General features: G+C 39.9%; 1 protein-coding gene across 1 annotated transcript in view; it reads left to right on the forward strand.

The window, feature by feature from the left end:
* Nucleotides 1-12732, forward strand: part of STK31 (serine/threonine kinase 31) — a 42924-nt gene that overhangs the window by 3637 nt on the left and 26555 nt on the right. Inside the window, exons 6-10 of the mRNA XM_074815301.1 lie at nucleotides 733-891; nucleotides 2610-2965; nucleotides 4850-5018; nucleotides 6997-7112; nucleotides 7940-8099. Of these exons, the coding sequence (XP_074671402.1) occupies nucleotides 733-891; nucleotides 2610-2965; nucleotides 4850-5018; nucleotides 6997-7112; nucleotides 7940-8099 (960 nt within the window). The remainder of the gene's footprint in view (nucleotides 1-732; nucleotides 892-2609; nucleotides 2966-4849; nucleotides 5019-6996; nucleotides 7113-7939; nucleotides 8100-12732) is intronic.

Consider the following 12732-nt stretch of genomic DNA (forward strand, 5'->3'; position numbering starts at 1 on the left):
TAATTGTATATCAGTTCTATATGCAGGATGATAGGAAAAAATGCAGCTCCTCTTTTTGAAACTTGCTGTGTGTGAATGCATTTAAAAACAGTGAATATACATGTGGGACACAAATTCAAGTGACCTATAATTTTGAAATAGCTGATGAAAAGACTGGCAAAACATGACATACTTGCAAAATGCTGTTTGTATCTCTTTATCAAGAGATTCATGAGTGAGTGGTAGTTAATGTTGTTAAGTAGTGTAATTTAATTTCAAAACTTCTGAGTGGTGAAAGTAGCAGCCTTTGTGTGACATGTTAGCACTGATGCAGATGACCTGAAAGAGTTGTTGCATTAGGTGACTGATACAGAAGGCTAGTAGTTCCTACTTAAAATGGTAATTTCTAGACAGGCTGGTTGGCATGGAAACATTAGATTACATATCTGTTCATTACAGCAAGTCTTCTATATTGCTTCTTAATTGTAGCCCTTGGAAAAAGAAAAAATTGCCAGCAAAGATCTGTTTTGTTACTTAAAGTTTTGTCGCTAATCTTTCAGACAGGTGCCAACACAAGAGATTTCTCTAACTGGGTTCCTCCCTTTGAAGGGTGTCTAGGCTTAGTACAGAAGACTCTGATCTCTGCAACATACCTGTGTGTTAAAATGCTTATATTCTAGTAGTTGTCAGTGCATATTTCTGTACGAGGTTTGTGTAACCTCTGCTGATTTGTATTTTGCGTTATTGTTGCAGTGTCAGGTATTGTACATTGACTATGGAAATTCTGAGATTCTGAATACATCAGACATAGTTGAAATTCCATCAAATTTGCGATGTCCAAGTGTTGCCAAGAAGTACAGACTCTGGGGACTGCAGATACCAAACAATCAGGACTTAAACATGTTTGAAGAGGTGAGTAACAGATTTTTGAAACATTTAGAAGATGGGATCTGATGCTGCCAAATAGCAGCAGTTTCACCAGGAGGAGCCTTCTAAGAGCTGGATGTTTCGCTGTGAAGGCAGGGCATGCTGGGAAGAACTGTCTGACCTGTTGTCCTGAACATACTCTAGAAACTCAAATGGTTTTAACAAAAATGGTTCAGGTCGTGCAGGGGGTTGATTTTTAGAGCAGGCTTTTGTCATCTTCAGAGCCTATCGTCTATTTTTGACTGACCTGAGCTCTTCCTGGTGCTGAGGAAACGAAGTACCTCTGTTTCTTTCCCTTCAGAGTGAAAAATACCTCCCTTGGTCACAGAACCTGCGATAAATTCACAGCTTGAATGCTAGTTGAATGAGCAGCTTGAATGCCGTGTGCCTGGGTACTGTACAAACTTTTGGTTAGGAGAGAGAATATCAGGTGAATGTGAGTGGCATTAGGAACTTCATTGTCCCTGGCCAGCAGCTAACGTGAAAGGCTCAGGAGCTGATGCCAACAGGACTGGTAAAAGCTTTGAGCCCTTCTGAGGCACTGGTGACCCTTGGTCGAGTTTTACTAGTGGCGGTCTCCCTTTCCAGGACACCATTTACAGCCGTAATGGCATGCTTCTGCAGGGCTTGCCACTGGCACTGCCCATCCTTCACCAGCCGGTGGCTTGGGAGCAGCAGTTGCCGGAGGAGGCAGGAGGCATCTGTCCTGTCTGCCTTGTGTATCCCTCTGCCGTTTGGAGGAGATCCTGAGACCCCTTGTGTATGGTCTCATCCCTGTGGTCCTATTGACACTGCTTAATGTGAGCACTTGAGACAGGTGAAAATCTCTGTTCTCAATTCCCTGGGGTTTGTTTTGTTTGTGTGGTGGTGGTGTGTCTTTTGGTTTTTGTTGGTGTTTTTTTCTTCTTTTTTTTTTTTAAACAGTTCTTGTTGCTTGAGCTAAAGCTTTATTTGCTAGCTCTGTGTTGCTTTCCTGCCTCCACCCCTTCCCTTCTTAATTTTCAGCAAAACCAGCTTGTTTTCAGAAGTGATGGGGCAAAAAGAAAAACAACCTTGTTAATAAAAGATAAGTTTCTCCCAGATGAATATATTGTGAAGGTCTGGAGTGTATTCCCCAGTCTTTCAAAGCTGTTTTTGTTTGATACTACTGATGAAGCTGATTGCTGCCAATTCTGGTATTTTCCAAGTTCTAAGTGAGTAGTTTCAGTAAGGTAGATACATGTAAGAATTCATCTGTTGCTATGTGCTATTTCAACTTCTAGACCACATATTGAAAGGCTGTTGAACAATGTAATAATTAAAATATTTTTTCATATTATTTTGTATAATACTGTTAAGCAGTTGGTCTAGTATCCTCTAAAAGAATTCTATAACCTGGTTGCCACCTTCCATTGAGAGTTGATGGGACTTTGGACTTCCATCACTTATAAATGATACTGAATTCTTCAAAGCTGAACGTTGAGGGAGAGCTATTGGTGTTGAAGCCCAGTCTGGCATTGACAGTGATTAGATCAGGTACAGCTGTAGTTGTACAGATACAGCATTGTTTCAGAATAAATGTGTTAAACATAAGCTTTACCTGTGCAGCTCTCTGGGTTTTGGTCTTGAACATGTCCGCTCTTTCTTAGAAGAAAGATGTCTGATTTCAGCTAAAAGTGTTCAGAATATCCTGTACACAACTTCACTGTACTTTTATTTTACAGGGGAAGAAGTTCTTGAGCAGCCTAGTTTTTGAAAAAGAAATAAAAATACATCACAAAGCCAAGGACAAAGATGGTACCATTATTGCCCAGGCAGAACATGAAAAAATAGATATTGGACAAGAGGTGGCCAGGGCAGGGTTTGCTGAAAAACGCACATCTGCTGGGAACACTAGTGATGCAGAAGAGAAAAAAGTATATGTCACGCAACACCGACATCAGGAGACAAAAGTTTCAGTTCCACTGTGGATAAACAGATCTGATCGGATGCTGAACAGCACCCCAAGAGGGCGCGTTGACCAAGCAGCTGCCGGCGCAAGGAGTCGGAATTTTACTGGAAACCGTATGTTTGCACCGAAGTAAGGCAGTGGGATGTCACAGAAAACTTTGTATGAGTGATCTGATTAGTTCAGTTGCTGGGATGTGTGCATATGAGAAGATGGAGGGGGAAGTGGGCACCTAAATTACAACTTCCAGCACCAAGTAATACTGGTACTCCATGGAAGGGAAGTCTGTGTGAGTCTGTGTGTGTGCGCATGCTGTGGTGGTGGGAATTAGGGCATTAATCTGTAAAAAGCTGTTCATCGGTGTTGTTGCTGGTTGGATAGCTTCCTCATTTGATTTGCAGAGACAGGCTGTTCTTATTTATCAGTGCAAGATTTTGAAAAAGAAGGAAGGAGTAGCAGCTAGTAAGAAGAGGAGAAGATTCTGGAAAGCTTAGTTGAAAGTGAAGGTTGCAGGACATCGGGCCTCTAGCACATTTTGCAGTGATCAGCAATGCAGTGAATGATACTTATTTTAGCATCTGTGTAATTTCTATAAGTTTGTCCTTGAGACTTTTGGTATCTATCTCCTATTTATTTACCTCTAATAAAAACTCACTGGACACAAATGTGAAATGTGAAAGTACGCTTACCTAGCAGGACAAATGTGTTTTGGTGATTTATTTGTGTAGGAATGTAACAATGTGTGCTTCTAAGAAATAAAGCCAGCAATCACAGTTTGAAGCAAGCTTTTAGGGGATAACCATGTCTCTGCAACTTGTAATTACATTGACAAGAGGTGGTGGTAAGTTGGCAGTTACAGTTGTTGTCAGAAATCTTTTTAAAGAGACTTATCCTACAGTTGCTGGGATTGCCATGGTAACAGGCTGCTGAGACAAATGTTTGTGGGTGGGAAAGATGGTACTTGGCATTTAGAAAGTTGAGATAGTGTAAGAAGTAATGTTCTTCAAAAGAACTTGTTTAGAATTTGCTAATGTTCCATAATTTAAGTTTCTAGAAAGTTTTAATGAGTCACCTGAGGTCACGCCCTTCCACATACCAGCAAAGTATCCAAATCTTTTTTACAATTAGATCATTTAGGCAAGTCTGTGCTGTTAACAAACACTAATATGAAATGAGGTGCTCTTCAGAAAGTCTAAATGTATAGTGAAGTGCCTCATCCTGAATTATTTTGATTGATCTACCCTGTTTTCTGAGTAACGGATATGCTCTGAATCTGACTTTAAAAAAGAAATAGCTTTTTTTTTTTTTTTGGCATGTAGTGTTGAGATGGCCTTGTAGACAGAAGTATCCTGACTGACCTGAGCAGCTGGCAGCCAGCAGGTTCTCTATTCCATTTCTGTATGTTCTGGTGTCCTTTAAGTTTTTGCACATCGCAGGCATTTTTGGGATGGCATGCCTGCGAAGGAAATTGAGAAAGAAAGAAGCTAGGATGTAACCAAAGCCGTGCAGGTGAGGATGAAGTTGATGTGGGGACTAGTAGAGCTTTGGTGCTTTGTCACAGTACTCTGAGACAGATGGCTTCACATCACTCTTCTTCGTTATAAAAATAACTTTTAGGGTATAGATCCAAACCACTAACCTTAAAGTACTTTGGCTTCCTTAGTAGACAGAAGATTTGAATTAAAATGGACCTTGACTTTTCTGGATATGCAGCGTGGTATTGTATGGTGTTTTTTGGATGGGAAAGACTTTTGAGTTAGTGACTGTGTAAACATATGAAGGGTTGTCTTCAAATGATGTATTTTTTTCTGTGATGGTGCGTAACAGTCTTTGTAAGGACTGGTGTGGAGAGGAATAGAAATTCTGAAGAAGTAAAGCACAATTGTGCAGGTGCTTCTGTAGTCTTTTTGATGTGGCGTTCTGTAGTCATTATTGAAATTAACAATAGCATGAAAGAATGCACTTTGTGTTTTGTTTTTTTTTTCCTTTTAAGTCCTCTTAATTCATTTTTAAAAGGGAAAAAATGCCAGCTTTTACCTCAGCATCAGACACCAGCTTGGCACAAATAAGACTAGATCAGAAGCTGTCCGAAGAGAAAGAAGTTCTCAGAAGGGAGAATGTAAATCTCTTGCAGAGGCAGAAGGAACTAGAACTGACGGTTCAACAGCTGAAATGTGAACTTCAGGTATGTGGAAATGCAAAGAGGATGTTTCTCTCCTTGCTGCGAGTGTTTCTGGCAATGCTTCGGTCTTACGGTTTCATTGTACTGCGGTTCAGCCACGCGCTGATGTTTGGAATACAGAAGGAATAAACTGTTTGAGTGAAGACTTGTCTTGCCCTGGTACAGGGAGATGCTGTCACTGTGTGTTAGCGTGGGTTCTGCGGTCCAGGTTGGACTCTGGCTGCCCTTAGTGTATGTACTGCCTTGCCACTGCGCTTGGTGCAGCTGCTGGTTTGGGTGTAGGTGTTCAGTTTGAATGTGGAGTTCTGCACTTTGTGATTAAAAACATGCTTTGAGTATAGGGATGTAATCCTTGACTTTTTTTCACTCGGAGGGGAAAAACAGCTTTTTGTGTGTTGGGCTGAAAATTCCGAAGCATCACAGATCACAGCACCTGTGGAATTTTAGAAATGGATAAAAATTATTTCCTTAATTGCTGCTTAATAGAAAAGATGCTTATATTTCTTTCAAGGGGAAGCTTCCAGCACTATCTGAGAAGCACAGTACTTAGTAATAGTTACTGATAGGCTTAAAAATGCTGTGAATGGTTTTAAGTGTGATAAACAGCAGTAGTAGGAAGAGATTGCATGTAAGGATGCTATGTTCGCATAAATTCAGAAAATGCTGTGCAAACTCTTATCTCAACAGATAGGAAAGGAAAATCTGCCATTGTGTAAATCCCCTTGACACCCCCCAACCTGAACTTGCACACAGCTGTTTCCTTTTTCTTCTTTGTGGAATAGAACTACTCATAACCAGCTTTGCTACTTGGTTACTTCTACCTAGAACACCTGTGTTTCTACATATACTAACCCATCATTGCACAGATTCTCCATTCGCTTATGCACTCTGTGCAGACTAAATTAACAAGCAACAGAATCCATGTCTTCAGCCAAGAAAAAATACTTGAATGCAAGGACTTCTTAGAAACATTTCTTATATATAGTCTGATTTTTTTTTTTTTTTTTTTAAAACCCCTTGTTTTCTGCAAATTTTTATTACTATTTTGTGTTGAGTGGAAGGAAACTGTTTTAAAAGAAAACACTGTGGATAGTTCTTCTAAGTAAGAAAATACTTGCTCCCTGCTAAAAACACTATGGTAGGCAGTGATTTGTTTTAGAAGGGTGATTGTGGTGGTGGCTTTGAGGGGTACTTAAAAAACCACCCCGCAGTCATGAGACTTTGGATGCTCATCTGCAAATACAAAACTATATAAATCCTTCTATGTTTGCTTTTTTTGTTTGTTAGTGATTTTGGGTTTTTTTTAATATAATATGTAGTGAGTCTGAAAGACTCTGTTTCATTACCTCAAGTGGAGTTTATAAAAGCATCTCTGTGATATGAGAGCAAGAACTTTTACATTTGGGTTGCCCCTTGAATATAGCCTGATGTGGTGTGTGGACTGTTTTTGGGTCAAGAATATTCCTTATTTTGTCTTAATAATATTCCTTGTAGGAAGGTCAGGATGGCTGTACATACAGCAGAAGTTCTTTTTTTGCTGCACCGATCTGAGGTGTGGTAGTGATGGGAGTAAGGAGTTTAATGAGGTCCTGGACTTGATTTCCCTGAACTAATGGGTGGGGATTTTTCAGCAAGGGAAGAAAAAATGCCATGTTGTCTGAAGACTTGCTAGCAAATGGGGAGTAATTGAAGAAATACACTTGAACACATCACTGCTGAAATGAGAGGAAGGAAATGAACCATTAACCTTTAAGAAGCTATTAAAGAAAATAAAATTACTCTCATTGGTGTGTATGTCTTTCTAGGCATTTTGTAAGTGTTTTGCAGAGGGACAGTTCTGTGTGTATGTGTGTGTTGATCTTGTTTTCAAAAGCCTGAATTGTGATCTGCATGTTAGTAATCCTGACTGACTGACGTGACTGTTGATCTATCTTTACCTGTCTTTGTTAAAACACTGCTCCGAAAATGATAAATAATTCAGAGAGAGAAGGAAGCATCCAGGAAGTCTTCTGAAAGTTTTGAGGAAACCGTATGTACACAATTTGAGATGATAGTGAGAAGTTTGGCTGCTGAGGTGAAGACATTGAAAGAAATTAGGTATGTGGTTTTTTTTCTGAAACAGTATTATTTATCATTGCCCTGCTTGTCTCTGGAAGTCATGCATGCTTTTTTGTTTCCCAGAAGTTTTGTTAACTTTCTAAGAAAAAATTGTTGCATATGGAGGGGAATATTTCCCAAAAGCAAGACTGAAACATGAGCTTTTTGGAATCTCACATTGGAATTTGTGTTGCTTGCTTCTGTGTGTGTCAGATAACTTTTGTTCACTTCTGCTCCTTTACCATAGCTGTTGCAAGAAGAGCTTTCAATTCCATCTTCAAAGAAAATGCTGATTAGTAAATGCAGCTAATTGTTAAAAGTACCTGGGTAGTCAGAGTTCCTTGGGTATCTGTATTGCTATGAGAAGTGTGTCTTTGGGTAGCCCAGATTACCCTTCTGGTTTTAAAAGAAGGGACAAAACTGCAGTGAGAAGACTTCAAATAGAAATGACCATCAGCTCTTTTAAGAAGGTGTGTGTATATATATGTTGGTGTATGTGTTCGAGGAAGATGAGTGGAAAAAAAAAAACAACCAAGAGAGGAAATGGGGCAAAAGGGAAATTAAGAGCAGGAGAGAATTTCCATGTACAGCCTTATCAATGCTGAGGTATAATGAATGTCTTCTTGGTCCTTCCTCAGAAAAAGATTAACAGCTGAATGAGATTGCTGCTGCTACCTTTTGAAAGAAACTAGGTTATTAACATGGCAGGTGCTATCTCAAAATTCATATGTTCAAGAGGTCTGAATAGCATTGATTTTTTTTTTAAACGGCTTGAGTTCTGGAAGAAAAAAGTCCTGGTAAAATCTTGTTTCCTCCTTACAACTTAGGCACACAACTAAGAACAGTTGTTTTGCGGATCAGCTCTCACAAGCCATAGAAGTTGTTACAGAAGGATGTCTCACTGTTCCGTGTTCCTTGGAAAAATTGCAGAAGATCTGGACAGAGTATGACTTGGCTCAAGAGAGGATTCAGTTATGCAGAAACATGGTAGGTTGGAATTATTTTTTTCTCAAGAGCTATAATTTAACAACTATTGACAGAGTATTTTAGTCTTGTAAGTGTAGCTGGATAGAATGAGCACAGCATGGAAACGTCTGTCCTTTGCTAGATAACGTTGGGGGCTTTGCTACCTTTGCACAACTAATGTATTTGTGGAATGGTTTTTTTGGTGTTAAACCTAGACTTTTTGACACCCTTGATTTCTGTAAAGAAATATAAGGAAATCAGAACATGGCAGCTAAAAGGTTTCTGTTCTGCAGTGGTTAGAAACCTCTTCATCTGTGAGCTGCAGTGTCTGTCTCCAAAACCTTTTGTTAAAGCAGCACGGCGCTACCCAGTATATGCTTCCCTCCTGCGGGGAGAGCGCTATGCAAATACGGGTGTATAGGAAGATGGACTTGCATAGGGGAAAGCTGCCATCTAGTGCAACTTCTCTGCAACCACAGGTCTGTCAGGAGCCTGCCTGGGTCTGCGGGCACGGCTGTGCTGCTCGGGATGCTCCTGGGCTGCGTCTGGCGTGCGGCGGTGCCGCTCTTGGGAGCGGGAGGGTTCCCCGGTCTGGGGATGGCGGGGAGGGGGTGGCGGTTGTGCGCCTGGGAGAATGACAGCGAATGTGATGTGACTGTCTTCAAGTAGAACCTAAAACATGTTTGCTTAAGAAGTGTTGCTGTATTACACTGAATTTAATGGCTTGTGAAATGGACTACAAAATAATGAGCCATGAGGAGAACCCAAGTAAGTTCTGTTTTTGCCGCTTGTGCTGGGAAGAGTATTAAAACATCTATAGCATGGCATACATTTAATTGTTTTTAGTAAACAAAATAATTTCTTTTCACCCATAGCAAAGGCAAATGTTTAAATTTGACAACACTAAGATAAATGTTAATAAGCAGATGACTTTTTAGTGTTGCATCTTGTATAGGGGAGTAATATGTAGAAAAACAGCTAGGTTGTGAGGTACCCAGGAGCCAGGGCTGCTTAGGGATTCACTTGCACAAGCTTTCCCTGGGTGAATTCCTGATCCCCTGTGAAATAGTAGCAGTTACAGTTTTCTGGAGATTACATGGGATGGTTGACCTCAAGTGTATTGGTAAACCTTCTTGAGCAACAGCAGACAAGTAAAGCAAAGGTGTCTTAGAACTTGTTTTTGCCCTGTTGTCTAGTTTTGCTTTGTCTTGGTTGGGCTGGGGATAGGGTGAAAGAAAACTTAACGTGGACAAGAGTTAGGACAGGTGCAGGTGCAGACTCTGGGGAGTCTCAAAGTGTTTAATCAATAGAGGAGATGGTTCCTCTGGTGCTATTCAGGTGGCAGTGTGTGTGAGGTTTTTTGGCTGTTTTTTTTTCTTTTTGAGTTGCTAACCCCAGCAAGCAGTATTCTTCCATGAGAAACATCATGTAAAGGGGTTTCATTCTTAAAGAGTGCTTGAGGTTTTTCTGATGGGCTGATTTGTTGGAATATGTTAGACAATCTGGACATTGTCACCCGTTCCAGTTGTGAATAGCTAACAATGAAGTCATGTCTGCATGATGCAGTGTAGTGTGTTACACTGCCAAAATAGTTGAAATGCTGCTGAAATAAGCTTAGAGCACTGCTTCTGGTAGCTCCACCAGAAAGGTGTGTGTGTGTGTAACCCTCTTTTGTGTTGGCAAGGTGTGGCCTCACATATGGCTTGAAAACTCCTTTTGTTCAGAAATCAACAACACTGCCCTAGTGTGTGTGCGTGTATGTGTGTGTGTGTGTGTGTGTCCCTGCCCTTTCCGACGTTGTTCCTGGTTGCCTAACCTAGGGTATAAATGAAAAGTGGCATGAAATCTTGTGACTTTCAAGAGCACGCAGTTGTAAAAATAACCCTGCTATCTGAAGAAAGGAAGTTGTCTTAGTAGCATCACAAATACTTGAAATGGGGGAAAAATGAAGAAGACGGGAATTCTGTGAGATGCTGGGTATCCCCTAGAGTGCCTGGGTGCTGCAAAGGGTATGCGTGTGGAAATGTGTGTGGAAGTGTACAGCTCCCTGAAGAATTAATTTAGTTTTCAAGATGAACTGGTAGCAGCGGGAAACAGGACTGGCAAAGCTCTTGTGGAATTTGTCTTAAGTATCTTGAAGACTTCGGTAGGTGAAGGGTACAGAACAAGAGTTTTGGTGGCATCATGCTAGAGCTATGGTACTGCAAAGGTTGTCCTGTTTTAATGTGCGGTGTAGTGACTTAACTTTTTTTCCCTGATAATCATTTTGATTTTTGAAGATCTATTTTATGTGCTGTAACATGCCACAGAATCTTGGCTACTTGTTTGCAAATATAAGAAGTGTCCAGGATGCACACAGTAGATGGGCGTGCTTGTTATTCTGCCTGTTACCCTTACTAAAATTATACTGACTGTAGATGGGCTAGCAAGTGTTTTTGATAGTGCAACCGAGTATGTTAATGTCACTAACTTTGTTTCCTGTTCGGTTAAAATGAGGTACATGTCAATGCAGTGTACAGGAAGCCCAGTGAACCCAAACGGATGAAATAGCTGGCTATTATACTATAGCAGACTGTTTAACTCTGGTTAAGCTGTCAGCCTAGCTGCCAAGATTGGTTTTGCTGAGTTAATTGTTGCTGTTTGGTTGCCCAAGCAATGTGCTCTTCCTTTAACCTCCCTGGAGTGCTGATGCCCACTTTCACTGTTACAAGCCTCATTTGTTTGTAAGCTCTTGGGAGTGAACATCTCATCTTGCTTTGGGGGAAACCTAATGCATCTTAAATATCACAGGTGTGAGTAAATCCAGTGAAGTTTGAGTAAATGGCATTATTTCAGTCTTCATTGTCTGTGCTTTCTTAATTGGTTTATGCTGGTTTAACTGGATCTCTCCTGGATAGTGTCCCAAAAATGAAGATGGGTGACTGGAGCATTTCTTCTTAATAAGGTATTTATGTTCCACATGTCTTGGAAACATAAGAAGATAATCAGTGAACTGATGTAGTGCTGGGGCATGGTGTGCATGAAAATAACAAAGATGGTTCTTCTGGAGTGGAAATGCTTAAAAATATATTCAAAACTAATCATAGAATTTCATGTAAATTGTGTCCAAATAGGAAGGTAGTGGTGTTGGTCACTTAACCAGCTCTCTGATGAAATGTTACTGAGAGGATGCCGGCTTTACAGATGAAAAAAACAGGGACAGGTAGAAGTTCCTATGATTGCAATGTAGAGAGATACTCATAGTAATACAATGACTTTTGTGTCAGTAATAAAGTGTAATACGACTGACACTGTAGATAGTGTTTTATAGATGTGTTGTTTAATTTATGATTTTGATTTAGAAACTTATTCAAGATTTACTTTATTGGAGACTGTAGTGTACATACTCAGCATTTTTTTGTGCAAAGGATGAAAAAAAAATCATGCTGATGTTTAAAAAAGGGGAACTATTCAGTTGCTCATTTAAAAAAAAAAAGTGGGGGAGGGTGGGATAGAAAGAGTTGTTTAATGAGGATGTTGATGCTAGAGTTAGTTTTAGCTGTTCTATATGCTGCAAAGTAGTAACTTGCACTAAAGGGACTCAAACTGGGGCCAAAAGTAGAAATAGGCTCTGCAAATAGATTAGAATTTACCCATGGAGGGGGATTAATTTCTTTTTTTCTCTTACTTATGAGGTCATTAAATCACACTTAAACAAGAATGCATTGATGAGGTGATTGCATTAACCTGCTCTGATGGACTTTTATAAGCGTTGCTATAGTTATCAGAAACAAGATGGTAAACTAGCTTGGTGTTTGGTATGACTGAGTCTGGTGGTTGTTTGTGTGGGCTTGTTTGTGGGGTTGTTTGGTGTTTTGGGTTTTTGGTTTTGTTCTTTTTTTTTTTTTTTTTTTTTGAGAGGTATAAGGTAGACCAGACACGAAATAAACTAACTTTTGTAGTTTGAGAAGCCCGTTTTAATTCTACTGTTTGCTTTTATGATGAGCTTACATCTTTGTAAAGCAGACTGTTAAAATACTGCCTGTGTACTTAATGCTCTCTGAAGTTATTGCTGTTTAACAGGCATTATCTGAGCCATGAACTGCACAGGTACCCAGTTAAATGGCAGATATTGGAAGGAGACTTGTTCTGTGGCTCCCAACTGTCTGAGTTCCTGGATTGTCATTTGGTCACGTGTAGACTGCTAAATTTACTCTAGTGCTTGAACTGGTATTAATTGGAGTTTGGTTCCCTGACTGAATCTTCTACTACATTAAGTCTCTAATGCTCTAGTTTTTGAAGTAATATTCTGCAGAAATCTCATCTTGAAAAGTGTTCTTTATGACAAGGTGTCCTTACTCCTTTTTATGCAGTGCATTACAGTGTTCTTTTACAAACTAGCTCCTGTCTTATGCAGGAAAACCAGCAGGAAGTCTGTAAAAATAGTGCGTGCTTTTGGTCACCAGAGGTACCCAAAATTGCAGAAGTACCTATTAAATCTTTTTTTGTTGCTATTGTTTCATGTTTTTCAGTGCTGAAGCATCATGTTGTGTTCAGCTTCTATAGTAGAACTTAATCCACTAATTTTTATTATCCAGCCCACTAATGTCTGGCTGAATTACAACATCTGTTCAATTGCTAATCGAAGTTTTAAAGCACTGTATGCTGCAACTTT

Source organism: Strix aluco, chromosome 1 (genome assembly GCF_031877795.1).
Source record: "Strix aluco isolate bStrAlu1 chromosome 1, bStrAlu1.hap1, whole genome shotgun sequence".
NCBI lineage: Eukaryota > Metazoa > Chordata > Aves > Strigiformes > Strigidae > Strix > Strix aluco.